At 49.4% G+C, this 18,559-nt stretch overlaps 1 protein-coding gene across 1 annotated transcript; it reads left to right on the top strand.

Annotated features, from left to right (window-relative positions):
- Positions 1–490: 490 nt before the first annotated feature.
- POMC (proopiomelanocortin) lies at positions 491–13,497 on the top strand (the record flags this gene model as incomplete). Its single annotated transcript, NM_001286918.1, is given in 3 exon segments — positions 491–545; positions 9,870–10,022; positions 12,467–13,497. Coding segments are annotated over 2 exon segments (786 nt in total). The 3' UTR covers positions 13,121–13,497.
- Positions 13,498–18,559: the final 5,062 nt, after the last annotated feature.

The following is an 18,559-nucleotide window of genomic DNA, read 5'->3' as shown; positions in this document are numbered from 1 at the left end:
CCAGCATCTGCCACTGAACAGTGACTAACAACCACGCCAACATGCATGTGATAAACAGCACCCGGACCCAGCATTGATACCTTGATGGCTCACTAATACCTGCGTCCAAAGGGGGGTTGACTTTTAATTAAAACCTGCCATCTCCGCTCTGGAAATGCAATTAGCAAGCATGACTGGAAAACTGTACCATGCTCTTCCCGGAGTACCTGCTCACAGGCAGATGCTAATCTCTCCCCATTTACCATGGGGATCAACCCAGCAAACGCCCATCTTCCAGACACTGTTTGCTAATCTTTTGTTCTATTCCACACCTGGAGCCTTCCCTCGTCACTGGCTTCTTTGCCCATCTCCCCACCCCACACGCCCCCTTTTCCCAGCGCTTTTTACTGTTGCTTCAAAAGGTCTGTCCGGAAGATTGCCTTGGATGAAACGCCCAGCACAAAGCCCAGCCTGTGGTATAAAAAGAGCTGGGAGCTACAGTCGCTCGCAGAGACGGAGAGTGAGGCATCAGACTGGGAAGCCAAGATCACACTCCACAGCAACAGGTAAGTCAGTACGACTCCTGCTCTTCCTCTTTATTCCTTCTGCTCTGATCTTTTCTCCGCTCCCTGTAAGACAGGAGAACAGAGGCATTTGTCTTGTGGTTCCAATCCTTCCATAGCTAAAGAACAAGAAATTATCCTGGCAGTGTAATCCAGCAGCAATATTTTGTATCAGATGTGATTTCAAGGAATCAGCTGTTCTGGGGAGCTGTAAAGCTACCAGGGGACAAAAACCTGCTTTCCCACTAGCTGCTTTCTTTCGATGGCATATTTCAGAATGGGGTTGTCCCAGGATTGATTGTCCTGACTGTTATGTGAGTCTCAAAGGAATGACACTTGAATGCTAAGTCCTCTTTGCTTTAAGGCAGAAATAGTTTATATTAGAGCTCTATTACAATTCATTTGCATGCTAAGATAAATTACCCATGGCCAGCGATTTAACAAGGGGAAGCCAAATCCTCCCAGAACAAACCATCCTAGCCCACTCCTCACTGTTCCTTGGACCTAAGTATTTATTAAATTCTTACCTAAAGCTTTTTTTTTTTCTTTTTTTTTTCCTGTTCCTCTATATTGCTCCGGATTGTTCTGTTTTCTAAATATATTACAGACCCCCTCTTTGTCGCTGTCCACAGCTCCAAGATCTTTTGTACTTTCTCACCCTCCTTAACAATGTCAAAGGTTACTAGTGGTTGCACCCTGACAAAAGATCAGGAGAGGATATTTTTCTTTAGAGTTGATCTGTTTTATGACCAGCCTTATTAAAAGCATCCTTGTGTCCTAGCTGCAAATCATTGCCTTCTAACCAACTTGTGTCTTGTGTTGTATAAACCAAGAGCAATCTGTTAACGGTGCATATGGTAACATAGCAGCAATGTTAGTTTAGTCAAGATAAAGAAACAGTCCTACCAAATCCATAACTTCAGACAAAGCCCTCAGGGCCAGAGAGAAATAACTTTAGACAAGATCTCCAAAAAGATATATTGGCATTAGAAAAAGTTCAGAAAAGGGCAACAAAATTATGGGGGGTATGGAATGGTTGCTATATGAAAAGAGATTAATAAGGCTAGGACTTTTCAGCTTGGAAAAGAGATGACTAAGGGGGGATATGATAGAGGGCTATAAAATCATGACTGGTGTGGAAAAAGTGAATAAAGAAGAGTTATTTACTGCTTCCCATAACACAAGAACTAGGGGTCACCAAATGAACTTAATGGGCAGCAGGTTTAAAACAAACAAAAGGAAGTATTTCTCCACACAGTGCACAGTCAACCTGTGGAACTCCTTGCCAGAGGATATTGTGAAGTCCAAGACTATAACATGTTTCAAAAAAAAGAGCTAGATAAATTCACGGACGATAGTTTCATCAATGGCTGTTAGCCAGGATGGGCAGGAATGGTGTAGGTGGGAATGGGCGACGGGAGAGGGATGAATTTATATGATAAATTTTTACCAGCATAACTATGGCCTTGTCTACAGTAAAGAGAAGTCAGCATTTGTTGACAAAACAGTGGACGTGTATGCATCAAAATGCCCCTCCTGCCGATGCACCTCCCCTGCTAAGCTAACATTGTAAACCACCTTGAAAAGACCTTAAAAAAACGACGAATGGTCCTGCAGCACCTTAGAGACTAACAAAAAATGTAGATGGTATGAAGAGCTTTCATGGGCACAACCCACTTCTTCCGATGAATGGAGCTAAGGGGTCCAGGGTTTTTTCATTTACAGACTAACACAGCTACCCCTCTGAGACACCTTGATAAGAGAAGCAGGACTTATATCGGTATAGTTAGGGTGACAGTGTCTGTGTAGACGCTGCATTCTTTACATCAGCTGTTGGCTATCATTCTTGTCAATTTCACGGCTTGGCTTCCCAGCTGAGCTGCTGCTAGATCTCCACTCCACGCCAGACTGATACCGAGGTTCCTGGCTCGGACTGCTGCCCAGGCTCCAGGCATGGATCTGCCCCCTTGGTGCCTTTTCCCTACTCCGGGCTGGGAGGTGAGAAACCTTGAAGGAACTGGGCTCCCAGCGGGAACTGCATGGAGCAGAGCCCTAGCGCTCAGCCTCCCCTCCCACCCCAGGGTCCCACCTCAGTTGATGGAAGGGCTCCTGGGGAGAACCCGCACCACCCACAGAAGGAGCATAGTGTGAACACGAGTCACCGCTGTAGTTAATGTGGTGGCTGTAATCCGCCCTGACATAGGTCAGTTTAAGATTGGAGGGTAAATATAGGCTGTGTCACACAGGCGTCTGAAGAGGCGATCCCTGACTGCCGGAGCTTTGCTGGCAAAAGCTGGTAGCGTCGACACAGCTGGACCCGCACAAAAGCCCTTTCACTCTGAGGGGGTGATGTCGGAGCGTGTTTCATCACAAGGGTGGCTTCAGTGTACCAGCATGAAGCACAGCTGGCTGGCATAGCTGCATCCACTCCAGAAGGGCTGTGCTGGCATTCTATAGCTCAGGGATGGGCAACCACGAAGAGTGGGTGGGCCACACGTGTGGCCCTCCTTCATCTCCGTGGGCTGCAGCAGCCCGTGGTGCACTGGGGTTCCCTCTGCAGCCCCACAGTCTGCTCCCCATCCCCCACATGCCTCTTGAGCACTGGGGCACCAGAGCCCCACACTTACCTGCTCCGCCCCTTCCCTCCCACAGCTGGAATGCTGCAAACAGCTGATTCACAGCATTCCGGCTCTGGGAGAAACAGGGAGGAGTGGGGTGTGAATCAGGCAATTTGTGGTGCTCTGAAGGTGCTGGGAGGGAGGAGGGAGGTATAGGAAGTGCAGGGCTCTGGTATCTCAGTGTACAAGAGGCTCGTGGGGGAGGGGAGCAGCCAGTGGGTCTGCAGGTCACAGGTGGAGCCCCAGTGGGCTGCAGAATGCCCACCACTGCTATATCAGGGTCCTTATGTAGATATGGCCTCACCTACATGAAACAGAACTTTATTCCACTGTCGTCAGTAAGATCCCTCTTGGTGAAAACCAGGGCTACTCAACTTTGCAAGCCTGGGGGCCACAGTGATATCCACAGCACATGCCGAGGGCCACAACTTAAGTGTGGTTGCATAGACATGCAAATATATAGGGAAATATATGCAAATAGCTTCTTTTACACTGATGGGCATGAATACAAAGATTAAGGCAAGACTACACAACACAGAGGCCCCATTTAAGTCAGTTCTGCTGATATTAATAAAATGCAATATTTACCCAATTTCCACCCATATGATAGCACTTTTAATGAGCAATGACAGTCCAGGAATTAAACTATTAAAACACATATCAACAGAAGACCATTATATTGACTAGTTTTTTGTGTTGGCTTCACAACAGTCCAGGAATTTACCTACTAAAACACATCTCAACCCACACCGCACAGTAAACCCAAACTGCACCACAGGCCGCAAACAAATGGGCCACAGGCTGCATGAGGCCCCTGGACCGTGTGTTGAGTAGCGCTGGTGTAAGGGAACTATCCACGGCCCAATCCCAAGAAGCGGTAAGAAGAGCTGATTGAAAAGAGTATTTTATTTTTCATGAAAGTACCCTAACATTTTTCATCACACAAATCTGTGGCATTTTTCAGGGTTTAACCAAAAAAACCAAACAGACTCATAGAAGATTTGAGTTAGAAGAGACCCCAGGAGTCGCCTAATCCGAAACCCTCTGCTCAGAGCAAGACCAATCCCCCCTCTCGCCCCGCCTTCACCACCACCACCACCACCCACACACGCACCCACACACACACTTTTTTTCCTGAAATTTCAACTGAAAACCAAAACAATTCCGGCTGTGGCTCTAAAACCAAAACATGGATGTGAGCATGGCTCAGTTTGCGATAGTTTTTTATTTTGTTTTTCCAATACCTCAGAAACCTCAAGGAACACACACATTTTCTTACAAAACTGTCCATTTAGTCCCACAGCCACTGTGTAGGTGAAGGGAAAAGATAGGCTCTAATGCTGTACTTCTTCAGACCCCATTCACTTCAGCTGAAGTTCTCCCTGGGTGAGGAAAGCTAAATAGGGATTTTTTACCTCAACTTTTTATCACACGAAAAGATAGCCTGGGCCCTGAAACCTGTGGTGCACAAGCTGGGGGCTGCATACCCCGGGACACAAGAGTTTCTCGGAGGGGGGTGAAGAAACTGGAATCCTATGGGTCCCACTGGACCTCTGCTGTAATAGCAGGAGCTGGGTGAAAATAGAGTACTGAGGGGCAGGAAGGGAGTGGGATTAAAAAAGTGGTGTTCCCACGTCATCAATATGAGCAGCCCAGCCAGCAGCCGCTGCTCTCCCGTGGCCCAGCTCTGACAACAGCGCCACTGCCAGCAGTAGTGTGGAAGTAAGTGTGGCAATGCCCTGGCCAGAGCTGTCCTGTCCATGGGATGGTTCAGGGCAGCTGCTCCAGGACCTCTGCTTGGGGGAGGTTCCCGGGTGGGCTGGCAGCCAGAGTAGCCAAGCAGGCTGGGGCTGGGACTCTACATTTCCTGCCGCTGCCCTAAATAGGGGTGCAGCCCTCTGATAATCCCCTGGGTTGCATCGCTCGGGGAGGGGACTTGCTGGGAGAGGTGCAATGAGGGGCGCACCGCTGTTCCACACCCAAGAGGGGGTGCTGGATGTATGCTTCACTGAGCTGTAAAGTGGCATTTTCAGAGCACATCGGCCTCGGAGCCCCTACCACAACCTCCAAGTGCTGTGTGCTCAGCTATTTCCAGAGCACCATAGAATCATAGAATCATAGGACTGGAAGGGACCTCGAGAGGTCATCGAGTCCAGCCCCCCGCCCTCAAGGCAGGACCAAGCTCCGTCTACACCATCCCTGACAGATGTCTATCTAACCTGTTCTTAAATATCTCCAGAGAGGGAGATTCCACCACCTCCCTTGGCAATTTATTCCAATATTTGACCAAGAGTCCCTAGTCTCCGTCTGTCAGAAGCTGGGAATGGGTGATGGGGGGGTGGATCCCTTGATGAATCCCCTGTTCGGTTCACTCCCTCTGGGGTACCTGGCATTGGCCACTGTTGGAAGTCAGGATACTGGGCTAGATGGGCCTTTGGTCTGACCCAGTCTGGCTGTTCTTATGTTCTAGCAAGAGCCCCATTAGCTCAAGCTGAGGGGCTCACTGTCATGGCGGTGTGGCCATACCCTTTGTGACTTAGGAACAGGGGTCCCACTGATGTCCAAACCCCACCGTCAGACAAGCATCTGATGACTAAACCTTCATCTCTTATTACTTACAGTAGCACCCGCCCTGTCACAGGTCCAAGGACAGTGCCTGTTCAAGAGCCTTGCCATCTAAGACGAGGCAGATAGAGGGTAAGAGAATGAGAACAATAAACAATTTAGACACAAGACATCTTTTCCCCCCAGGGCCGGTCCTGCCACGAGACGAACTGAGGCGGCCACCTCAGGTGCCAGACCATGGGGGGGGGGGCGTCACTAGGCCCCAGAGTGTACAAAATTGTGTCTGCTGCTGGTGTATATGTATTCTGTCTGCTCTAGATGCACAGAGATGGTGGAGTGCTGTGCTGGAGGAAGGAGGGCACAAGAGACCTTTCAAAGTTTTGGCCCAAGCGAGGGGATATGGGGGCGTCATTTGAGCTCCCCACCTCAGGTGCCAAAATGTTGTGAGCCGGCCCTGTTTTCCCCCCTCTCCCATCTTTTTCTGTTATAAATTGTGAGGGTCCCCCCCACTTTTTTTCTCCACTCAGGCTCATCTGAAGAAGTGGGGTTGGCCCACGAAAGATTAGGATACTATACATATATTTTTGTTAGTCTCTATGGGCATGTCTACACTAGGAAATTATTTTGAAATAACTTATTTCGAAATAACTCCCCAAATAACTATTCTGAAATAGGAAAAACAACAAAGAGTCTAGTAGCACTTTAAAGATTAACAAAACATGTAGATGGTATCATGAGCTTTCGTGGGCACAACCCACTTCTTGCTGTTACAGACCAACTCGGCTACTCCTCTAAATATTCTGAAATAACTCCCCAAATAACTATTCTGAAATAAGCTTATTCCCCTGGTGTATCTTAACTACAGGGTTTTTTCGAAAAAAGTGGCCTTTTTTCGAAAAAACTTGTCCTGCATCTAGACTGCTGCCATGTTCTTTCAAAAGTAAATCGAAAGAACGTGGCAGTTTTTTCGACCACGGAAAACCTTGTTTTACAAGGAATAATGCCTTTTTCTGAAAGTGCTCTTTCGAAAAAAGGCGCTATGTATTGCAAACTGTGCTTTTTCGAAAGAGAGTATCCAGACTGCCTGGGTGCTCTCTCTCGAAAAAGCGCCTTCTTTTTCAAAAGTACTGGTTGTAGTTTAAACAAAATACAGGACTATGTAGCACTTTAAAGACTAACCAGATGGTTTATTAGATGATGAGCTTTGTAGTTGATTAGATGATGAGGTTGTAGTTTAGAAGCTCTTTTTCGAAAGAGGCTTTTTCGAAAGTATCTTTTGAAAAAGCCTCTTTCGAAAGAGGCCTGCAGTTTAGATGTAGCCCCAGGAAAGCAGGAGTACAGATTTTGAAATAACCAGCCTGTTATTTTGAAATAACAGGCATGGTAATGTTGATGCTCCACTTATTATTTCGAAATAAGCGGGGGGAGGGAGGTTATTCCAAAATAATTCCCTAATATAAACCAGGGCTAAGGTGCACACAGGACTCCTCACTGTTTTACAAGACATCTCAGTTCACTGTCAGTAACAGTAGAGTAGAAGTGAGCCTTTTAGCAGGGCTATAACCCTGCAGACGGCAGTGCTAATATTTTTCCATTAGCAATCTTACCCCCATTAATCTAGCCTCCTATGAAAGTTCAGGTAGCAAATGTCATCTGAGAAAGTCTCGCTCTTTATTCCCCAATAAAAACGAATTACCGGAGCTGGGTTCCTTCCCAAAAGTGATGCTTTTTAATTAGGAATGAAAGAGATAGCATTGAGCAATGAGCATTGTCCTCTATTCAACAGAACAAACGCCCAGCCGCGTTTGAATGAGGAGAATGCGATCTGTATGCGGCTGGGGATAGAATTGCCGATTCTGAATCTGTTAATCAAGACTGTTATCTAGCGACATGTCTCAGAGGGGTGACCATGTTTGTCTGTTTCTGTAAAAACAATGAGGAGTCCTATGGCACCTCAGAGACTAACTGATGTATTTGGGCATCAGCTTTCATGGGTCCAAGCCACTTCATCAGATGTTGTTCAGTGCAAGAGACTGGGAGTCCAGCCACCTGCTATCTCCTTCTGAGTCGCCTGTATGCTCACTGAGGGTGTGTCTAAACTACATGGCTCCGTCGATGGAGCCATGTAGATTAGGCTGATCGGCAGAGGGAAATGAAGCCGCGATTTAAATAATCGCGGCTTCATTTAAATTTAAATGGCTGCCGCGCTCTGCCAACCAGCTGATGATCAGCTGTTTGTCGGCAGATCGGGGCAGTCTGGACGCGCCGCGGTTGACAAGGAAGCCTTTGTTGACCGGCGCAGGTATGCCTCGTGAAACCAGGTTTACCTGTGCCGGTCGACAAAGGCTTCCTTGTCGATTGCGGCGCATCCAGACTGCCCCGATCTGCCGACAAACAGCTGTTCAACAGCTGGTTGGCAGAGCGCGGCAGCCATTTAAATTTAAATGAAGCCGCGATTATTTAAATCGCGGCTTCATTTCCCTCTGCCGATCAGCCTAATCTACATGGCTCTGTCGACGGAGCCATGTAGTTTAGACACACCCTGAGTGACTTCCTTTGGACAAATCTCTTCTGTGCATGTTCCCCTTTCTACAGCTATGTGAGGCTGAATTCATTCGTATCTGCAACAAGCTTTTAGTTCCTCACATGAAAGTCTAAGAAACAGGTCCAGCATGTGTTGCTAATGACTTCAGTAATAATATGCAGGTAAAAGCTATAACTGGGGGTATGTCTAGACTACATGGGTCCATCAACGGAGCCATGTAGATGAGTTTGCTAGACATAGGGAAATGAAGTGGCTGAGGGAGTTGGGTCTGTTTAGTCTGCAGAAGAGAAGAGTGAGGGGGGATTTGATAGCAGCCTTCAACTTCCTGAAGGGAGGTTCCAAAGAGGATGGAGAAAGGCTGTTCTCAGTAGTGACGGATGGCAGAACAAGGAGCAATGGTCTCAAGTTGTGGTGGGAGAGGTCCAGGTTGGATATTAGGAAAAACTATTTCACTAGGACGGTGATGAAGCACTGGAATGGGTTCCCTAGGGAAGTAGTGGAGTCTCCATCCCTAGAGGTGTTTAAGTCTCAGCTTGACAAAACCCTGGCCAGGTTGATTTAGTTGGGATTGGTCCTGCCTAGAGCAGGGGGCTGGACTTGATGACCTTCTGAGGTCTCTTCCAGCTCTATGGTTCTATGATTCTATGATTTAAATAATCGCCGCTTCATTTACAGCAAAGTGGCCGCCGCGCTGTGCTGATCAGCTATTTGGCGGCACAGCGGGGCAGTCTGGACGCGCCGCGGTCAACAACGGAAGCCTTTGTTGACCACTCCATTATGCCTCGTGGAATGAGGTTTACCGGAGCGGTCGACAAAGGCTTCCGTTGTTGACCGCTGCGCGTCCAGACTGCCCCGCTGTGCCGCCAAACAGCTGATCAGCACAGCGCGGTGGCCGTTTTGCTGTAAATGAAGCAGTGATTATTTAAATCACTGCTTCATTTCCCTATGTCTAGTAAACTCATCTTCATGGCACCGTTGACGGAGCCATGTAGTCTAGACATACCCATGGTGTTATACAACCAGGCCAGAATGCCAGACACAGAGGATGGGGGGTTATTTCTTACGCACTATAAGTGCTTCTTAGGATAAGAAATCTGGGTCTGGTTCCATATTTACCTCTGTAACTGCCCCCGCCCCAAGCTGCAGCCCCTCTCTGGGGAAGGGGTGCAGACAGGGATCAGCGGAGGCATGAGGTAAAATGTTGAGGACCACTGCATTAGAGACACAGGCCACATGTGGAATTCTGCGTGGGAACCCCTGGGCGTTCAAGGCCCGGGCTGTGATTTTGGCCAAACAGGGGAAAAGAGGGGCCAAACGCTGAATTTCAGTCCGAGCCCTCTATCCCTTCACAGTCTGACAGCTACCGTTCGGCAGCAGGGCTCGGGTAACAGATAAACGTCTTCTCCAGAGGCCTCCCGTCCAGGCGCTACGTTTGGAGGGACCAGTTTGGCGAGTTCACTGGGCATCACCCAGCCTCCCTCCCTGCCTCGTGCGTCCGTGACGGATTCCCCTGGGGGCCGAGGGGCCGGCTGCCAGCGTGTCCGATACATGTCACGGCGATCCCCCCGGGTATCACCCCTGCCTGTACTGTTTCCTCAGGACTCCGAGCCCCACCTGAAGATGCTGAAACCCGTGCGGAGTGGCCTGCTGGCGATTCTGGGCGTGCTGCTCTTCCACGCCGACGGCGGAGTCCACAGCCAGTGCTGGGACAGCAGCAGGTGTAGGGAGCTCAGCACAGATGCTGGCCTTTTGGTGAGTAGCTCCAGCCCCGAGGGCTCCAGGGGAACATGGCTGAAGGACTCCGGGCTCTAAAACAGGGCGAGGGCTCTGGGGAAGAGAGTAACAGGAGCAAGATGCCATGTCCTGCACCACGCCGGGTGGATGGAGGTGCTATAGACACTTCCCAATGCTAATGTCTGAGCCACGCTCAGAATTAAACACATTCTAAGCATGTCTCCTTGACTTCTTTTTCTAGCAGCAAGGCAACAGTCAGCTCTGGAAAAGCCCCAGTTCCTGACAGTACAGGAAGGGTTGTCTCAATGAAGGTGCAGGGCTGGAAACTGGGAAGTTCCCAGATTGTTCCCAGACCTTGGGCAGGTCATTTCATTGCTGTGGGCCTCCGGGACCGACAGTGCAGGGGGATTCTGCTCCCTTACTCTGTGCTGCGGCTACCGAGCCAGAACACCGAGTCAAGTTCTCAGTCGCTGCAGTGCTGGGGGCCGTGGGATGGTGATGGAGCGAGGCGGATTCTGGCAGGATCTGGCCTTGTCAGAGCCATCGCAATAACATCACCCCAGCAGCGAGGGGGTTGCAAAGATTGCTGGGGAGTTTTCCACTCCCTGCCAGCTCTGCTGCCTTCTGCGTCGTGCAGATAGGGCAGCAAGACAGACTTCACCATCTGCCTACTGCCAGGTTAAGCACAGTCCCTGGCAAGCTAGCTTTAGGTTCTTAAGCAGCAGCCGTCCCGTTGGGAACTGACTGCTCACACTGCAGCTAGAGATGGAAGAGACTGATTCCATCAGCTGGAAGGGCAGGATTTCATTCTTCCCCCTTCCCACCTAGGACAGTTATCTGGCACTAGAATTGCAAGTGTGGGCTAGTGGACATGGGTCAGGAAGCCAGGCCAGGATTGGGCGGGGGGGGAGGTTTAATCCCAGCTCTTCCACTGACTGCCTCTTTGGCCTTGGGTAAGTCATTTATACTAACACTCTCACAGCCGGGTACCAAAGGTTGGGTGTCTATGTCCATTTTACTTCGGCACGTGAGTGCACATGGCTGGAGGTACAGAGGTGCCGAGCCCACACCGACCTACCCAGGCTCAGCAGCTGTCAGGTACAGCTGGCTGGAGTCAATAAGAGGCCTGCTGGAGGAAGGACGTCAGGGTTCGACTTGCTGACAAATATTCTTTATGCAACAGCTGCTGGTTGTTGGGCTGTCCCGCAACCACTCCCGGTCTCCTTCCCCACCACCAGGTTTGACTGGACCCTTCCAGCAGGCCCCAGCCTACAGCATTATCTACACATGTCTGCAGTCCACAGCCAGCTTCCCCGCACGCTCCCAGGGAAGGGAGTGGTCCCAGCAGCCGTCTGTCCTACCTACCTCTGCCACTCCTGTCAATCTATCTAAGCCAGTGTTTCTAAAACCATGTTCTGTGTTCCGGAGAACAACAGACTTGAAAATGGCCACCCTTAAAGGGGCAGGCGACCTTTTTTTTTTTTTTTTTGCTCAAGAACTTTTCCCTGACCCTTTTTTTTTCTCTCAATAACTCCCTCCCCCCCTTTTTTTTCCTCAACAAAATATCCTTAGTGTTCCTCATTTTAAAAAAGTATTTTTTGGTGTTCCTTGGTCTTAAAACGTTTAAGAAACGCTCATCTAAGCACACCTGCTAGGGCTGCCTGTCCTTCAGCTGCAGCTCTGACTAGCGACTTGCCCTCCTCTGCCTTCCAGCTAATAGATCCTGGTGGGTATCCAAGCGACAGGGTGCACGAAGCTCCTGGTGGGTATCCAAGCGGCCAGGGAGCAAGGGATGAAACTCAGACATGCCAGCCCAGGATCTGCTCATGCCAGCAGCTGCATGAAGCAGGAATGGTGCTGCAGCAACTCGTATTTCAGACCACACATTCCTTAGTCCCAGCTCCCTCTGCGGGGGGTTCCCCTGCAACAGGAAGGGGCACAGGGGTTATCAGAGACTCTGGCCTCTGTGGCAGTCCTGGTTGCAAGTGATGGAGCAAATATGTGGCCTCAAAGAAAGAGGAGCAGGCTCACGAGTTTTTTTCTCTGGCCACGGGTGAGCCACCTGCCTGGTGCTCTCTCCACCCGGTCTGGCCGGGAGTCAAGAGACATGACGTCAATTCCCAGCTCTGCAGGACCATGGGCAAGTCCCAGCCCGTCTTTGTGCCTCAGTTTCCCCCTTGTGTAAAATGGAAATGCCTCGCAGGGGGAAGAGGGCATGGCCAGCTCCTCAGCACAGTGCCATCGGTCTCAGCGGAGCGATAGTCATTCCTACCCGCTGAGGACCTCACCATTTGTAGAGGGCTGTAGATCCTTGGGTAAACTTGCAGAGTGTTGTTGCTATTAATAAATAGAGCCGGGCAGCTGTGCTACCATGGGTCGCTTCTGTGGCTGGTCCTTACAGGACGTGAGTCCCATATAACATATATGTGTCTGGTTGAAGCGTTTCCTTTCTCCTCCCCCAGGAGTGCATCAAAGCCTGTAAAATGGACCTGTCCGATGAGTCCCCCATGTACCCAGGCAACGGCCACCTGCAGCCTCTGTCCGAGAACATCCGGAAGTACGTCATGAGCCATTTCCGCTGGAACAAGTTCGGCAGGAAGAACAGCAGCAGCAGCGTCGCTGGCCACAAGCGAGAGGAGATCCCCAGCCATCTCCTCTTGGGCCTCTTCCCGGACGTGGCCCCCGCCCAAAGAGGAGACGACGGGGAAGGAGGAGCTGCCCTTGAAAGGCAAGACAGCAAACGATCCTACTCGATGGAGCATTTCCGATGGGGGAAGCCAGTGGGCAGGAAGAGGAGACCCATCAAGGTCTATCCCAGTGAGGTGGAAGAGGAGTCCGCCGAGAGCTACCCACCGGAATTCAGAAGAGACCTCTCAATGGAACTGGACTACCCCGAGTTTGAGTCCCTGGAAGACCCAGAGAGCGAGGAAGCGCTGGTCTCAGAGGAGGCGGAGAAGAAAGACGGAAATTCCTACAAGATGCACCATTTCCGATGGAACGCCCCGCCCAAAGACAAGCGATACGGGGGCTTCATGACATCAGAGAGCAGCCAGACCCCTCTAATGACTCTCTTTAAGAATGCCATAATCAAAAATGCCTACAAGAAGGGCCAGTAAGGGGAGGGAGGGCGTGGATGCAACTTGCAACTAGATCCCTACGGAGACCCAGATTAGCTTCAAGAGCCCACTGGCATGTGTTTCACTTAGATACAGTCACAATGGTCACTTATTCTGTCGTTACTAATTATTATTCTTAAGCGGTTTGCGGCTAGGAAACGGTTTCATGTTCTTACTCTGACTTTGAATGTACACAGATTAAAAAAAAATCAACCCATTGAAATAAAAACATCCGTCCTGTACATAAGAGGAAAGAGATGCTTTGATGAGTGCACTTCTAGTTTTGCTCTGCCAGATTATTTTCATATTTTAAACAAGCTGTACAATACTGTAAATGATGGATTCAAATAATAATACAGTTTTGCAAGCTAAGCAGATCTCTGCTGCGTCTATGGTTCATGAGCTGCCTTCTCGGGTGTTCCAAGACAAGCTACAGTCTGAAAGCGGAAAGATGGGATGCAGTGTGGGGGGGTGTTAAATCCTTTGGGGTACGTCTACACACCAACATGATTTCAAAATAACTAGTGTTATTTCGAAATAACATAGTCCGCGTCTACACAGCAGGCAGTTATTAAAAAAATAGTAGCCCAATGTCTGAAACTCTGTAACGCTGAAACGCTGGCTGTTCCCTCTGGGCGGCGCCGTTGCCTCCCGCCGTGGTGCTCAGCTGACTTCTGCGCCACTCAGCCAGGCCACCGCCCAAACGGCCACTTGCTCCCCTGTGGTAGCCCGGCTGGGCGGCACAGAAGTCAGCCAAGCGCCATGGCGGGAGGCGAAGAGGGGGCAGGATGGTGACGTGCGGCATGACAGCAGCTCCAGGCCCCGCCCCCTGGCCGTGAACATTACCGCACCGCCCCCCTTCGCTTCCCGCAGTGGCACTCAGCTGACTCCTGCGCCGCTCACGCACGGGGAGCGCGGAGCCGAAATGGCCGTTTGGGCTCCGTGGTCCCTCAAGTGAGAGGCGGGAGGGGGAGGAGAAGAGAAAGAGAGATGGAGAGAGAGGCAGGAGGCAGAGGAGAGCTGAGAGAGACGGGGGGAGGCAGTAGGAGAAGGAGAGAGAGAGAGACGTGGAGGAGAGATCTGAAAATCCCGTCTTATGACAGGCTATTGGCTAGTTTCAAAATAATGTCCAAATACTGCCAAGCTGGAAGACTTCTTACTCTGACTCCTGTAACCCTCACTGTACGAGGAGTAAGGGAAGTCGGAAGAAGAGTCCTCTCTCTCAAAATAAGTGCTGTGTAGACATTCCCAATTTCAATTTCAAAATAAGCTCTGCTTATTTCCCCATCTCACAAGCATCAGTCCAGGGTGGCAACAAAGCCTTTGATGTTTTAGTCCTGGGTTTCGTATTCCCAACTCTACCCGTGCACCTCAATCCTAACCTCTTGAGAACTCACAGAGGGTGGGAGAAAACCCAGAGAACTAGAAAAGGGCAAATATAGTGCATATCGATCAAAGAAGAAAATAAGGACAACCCAGAGAATTATAGACCAATCAGCTTAACTCCAATGCCTGGAAAGAAAATGGAGCAAATAATCAGACAAATTGTAAGCAACTAAAGATAAGGCGATAAGAAAACATGGATTTTCCAAGAATAAATCATGTGAAACCAACCTAATATCCTTTGATAGTACAAGCCTTGTAGATGGGGGGAAGCAAAAGATGCATCTGAACTTGAGTAAGGTTGCTGATAATATCATAGAATCGTAGGGTTGGAAGAAACCTCAGGAGGTCACCGAGTCCAGCCCCCTGCCCAAGGCAGGACCAATCCCAACTAAATCATCCCAGCCAGAGCTTTGTCAAGCCGGGACTTAAAAACCTCTAGGGATGGAGATTCCACCACCTCCTATGTCTCATATGACCTCACAAGCAAGATACGGAAATACCACCTAGATGAAGCTAATACACAGTGGGTTGGAAATTATACTCTGAGGCTACATCTATACTGCAGGCTTTTTGCCCAAGAACTGCTGTTCTTGCGCAAAAACTTGCAGAGTGTCTACACTGTATGCAAGTTCTTGCGCAAGTAAATTTACAGTACAGCATTAGAAAACAGGGCTTCTTCCTGGAAAAGTTATTCCTCTCCCCACGAGGAATAAGCCCTCTTGCGCAAGAGCTCTTCCACAAGAAGACAGTGTAGACAGGCAACGTTAATGTCTTGCGCAAGAAACCCCTATGACTAAAATGGCCATCAGAGCTTTCTTGCGCAAGAGAGCGTCAACACCACCACGGATGCTCTTGCGCAAAAGCACGTGGCAGTGTAGACGCGTTCTTGTGGAAGACCTTTTGCACAAGAACTCTTGCATAAAACAGTTCTTGCGCAAGAAGCTGCAGTTTATAAAGTATAGACGTAGCCAGAGAGTACTTATCAATGACTTACAGTTGAGCTGGAAGAACGTATCAAGTAGGGTCCCACAGGGATCTGTCCTGGGTCCAGTTCTATTCAATATATTTTTTAATGATTTGGATAAAGACATAGGGTCATAATTCAAACTGATCTGGACAAATTGGAGAAATGGTCGGAGGTAAACAGGATGAAGTTTAATAAAGACAAATGCAAAGTGTTCCACTTAGGAAGGAACAATCAGTTTCACACATACAGAATGGGAAGCAACTGTCTAGGAAGGAGTACGGCAGAAAGGGATCTAGGGGTTATAGTGGACCACAAGCTGAATATGAGTCAGCAGTGTGATGCTGTTGCAAAAAAAGCAAACATGATTGTAGGATGCATTAACAGGTGTGTTGCGAGCAAGACACGAGAAGTCATTCTTCCGCTATACTCTGTGCTGGTTAGGCCTCAGTTGGAGTATTGTGTCCAGTTCTGGGCACCGCATTTCAAGAAAGATGTGGAGAAATTGGACAGGGTCTAGAGAAGAGCAACAAGAATGATTAAAGGTCTAGAGAACATGACCTATGAAGGAAGGCTGAAAGAATTGGGTTTGTTTAGTTTAGAAAAGAGAAGACTGAGGGGGGACATGATAGCAGTTTTCAGGTATCTAAAAGGGTGTCATAAGGAGGAGGGAGAAAACTTGTTCATCTTGGCCCCTGAGGATAGAACAAGAAGCAATGGGCTTAAACTGCAGCAAGGGAGGTTTAGGTTGGATATTAGGAAAAAGTTCCTAACTGTCAGGGTGGTCAAACACTGGAATAAATTGCCCAGGGAGGTTGTGGAATCCCCATCTGTGGAGATATTTAAGAGTAGGTTAGAGAAATGTCTATCAGGGATGGTCTAGTCAGTACTTGGTCCTGCCCCGAGGGCAGGGGACTGGACTTGATGACCTCTCAAGGTCCCTTCCAGTTCTAGTATTCTATGATTCTATGATAGTGAGGATACTCAAAGTTTGCCATTCATAACAAGTCGGGAGGATTTGCAAGAATTGCGGAGGACAGGATAAGAATTCAAAATAATCTTTATAAACTGGAGAAATGGTCTGAATTAAATAGGCTGACATTTGATCAGGATATGCGCAAAGTGCTCCACTTAGGAAGCAAAAATCAATTGCACACATACAAAACAGGAACGGGCTGCCTAGAAAGGAGAACTGCAGAAAAGGATCTGGGAGTTATAGTTGCACACAAGAGTAAACAGTGTGATACTATTCCAAAAAAAAAAAAGGTAACATTATCTTGGGATAGTGTAAGGAGAGTTGTAAGCAAGACACAAGTCATTCTTCCCCTCTACTCTGCACTGATTAGGCCTCAATTGCAGTATTGTGTCCAAGTCTGGGCACCACACTTTAGAAAAGATGGACAAATTGGAGCAAGTCCTGAGGAGAACAACTGAAATGATGAAAGGTCTAGAAAACACGTCCCATGAGGGATAATTTTAAAAGTTGGGTTAGTTCAGTCTGGAAAAGAGAGGACTGAGGGAAAACATGGTAATAGTCATCAAATACATAAAAAGCTGGCATAAAGAGGAGGGTGACTACATTAGAGGACCTATTCAGGTCCCGTACAGTGCTACAAGTTTATATTTCAGCTCCTCCACTGTGCTCCATGGCTGCTCTGCCACTGCATCTCAACACAACACCACTGCCTTCAACGTGAATCCCTCAGCCCAGAATTTCTTACTGAAAAGTTCAATGTTCAACCCTTTGACCTGGCCTCTTTCGGAAAAAGGGTTCTTCCTCACAGAAAGAGGTTTATCAATGTCAGAAAAACCTCTCTGTTCTTTCGATTTTTTTTTTGAAAGACCGTGATTGCAATGTGGACGTAAGTGACGTTTTTTCGGGAAAAACAGCTGTTTTTCAAAAAAAACCTCTTCCGTGTAGACATACCCTAATGGAGTTGTGTTCATTGTCATGGGCACACACGTTTTCATATCCCTGTCAAGTGTGCCAGGGGTATTATCCTGCTTCCTTGACTATAAACCTGGCCGGGCACCTTTGCTACTAAACCAAGTTCTGTGAGCTTAATGAGCAGCTCAGTCGGAACCTGCTGTACGGGCTACTTGGACAAAGCCAGCGCAGTGTGCAGAGAGACCAGACAACCAAACATCTGACAACGGCATCTTCAGTCAACGGGCTATTTGGTGGGAGCAGGGGGAATCCGAGTAACGATTCGGGAGTCAGCGTGTTGGGCGGATGGCGGTCAGGCAAGCTTCCCTGTCCCGAACGGGCTGGCAGGACAGGGAGGGTGCTGAGGGGAGACCTTGTGGGGATCCAGCATAGGGTAAAAGAAGCGGACACCACCGACAAGAGGCAGCAAAGTGTTCTGCGGCCACTCTGTAAATCAGGGCTGCCAACAGACTTCGCTGGGCCCTGGGCAAGGTGTGTGGGGGAGGGGGCGGGGGGCAGCTTCAGGCCCCCAGAAGTGGCAGGGCCTGAGGCACAGGGCAGGGCTGAGAGCTAACCCAAGCCCTTCAACGCCACCCAGAGCTCCAGCAGCGATGGAAAGGGCCCAGGCTTGTCTGGCTCCTGCCCTGGTTCAGGCCCTGCACCCCTCCTGACCTACACGGTGCCCTTCCTCACAGCACTGCCCTGCACTCTGGGCTCCTCCCCTGCCAGGGACCCCCAATCCCTCTACCCACCTTGCCTCAGTGACTCACTGCCAGTCAACATCTCGCCCCTGCCTCAGGGGCAAACTGCAGTCAGACGTGGCCACTCGTCATCGGCAAGGGGTTGTGGACCTGCTGCCTTCTGCTGAGTAGCCTCAGGCCTTGAGACCAAGGCCTCAGCCTGGGAGTTTGCTTGGCCAGAGCTCCCCAGCTCTGCCTGCCTTTCCTCAGCCCATCCCAGCCTCAGGGACCCTTTCTAGCTTACCAGCAGCCAGGTCCTTCCTACTCCACAGCAAGGCTAGGTCTACACTGGCGGCATCTTGCTCAAGGGTTCTTATGCAAGAAGTCATGCGCAAGAACACGTCCACACTGCCACGTGCGAGCTGTGCTTTTGCGCAAGAGCGCCCATGGCAGTGTGGATGCTCTCTTGTGCAAGAAAGCTC

This window comes from Pelodiscus sinensis, chromosome 3 (assembly GCF_049634645.1).
Source record: "Pelodiscus sinensis isolate JC-2024 chromosome 3, ASM4963464v1, whole genome shotgun sequence".
NCBI classification, from domain to species: domain Eukaryota; kingdom Metazoa; phylum Chordata; order Testudines; family Trionychidae; genus Pelodiscus; species Pelodiscus sinensis.
The sequence above is the reverse complement of the archived record's forward strand: the minus strand, read 5'-3'. Positions and strand labels throughout refer to the sequence as shown.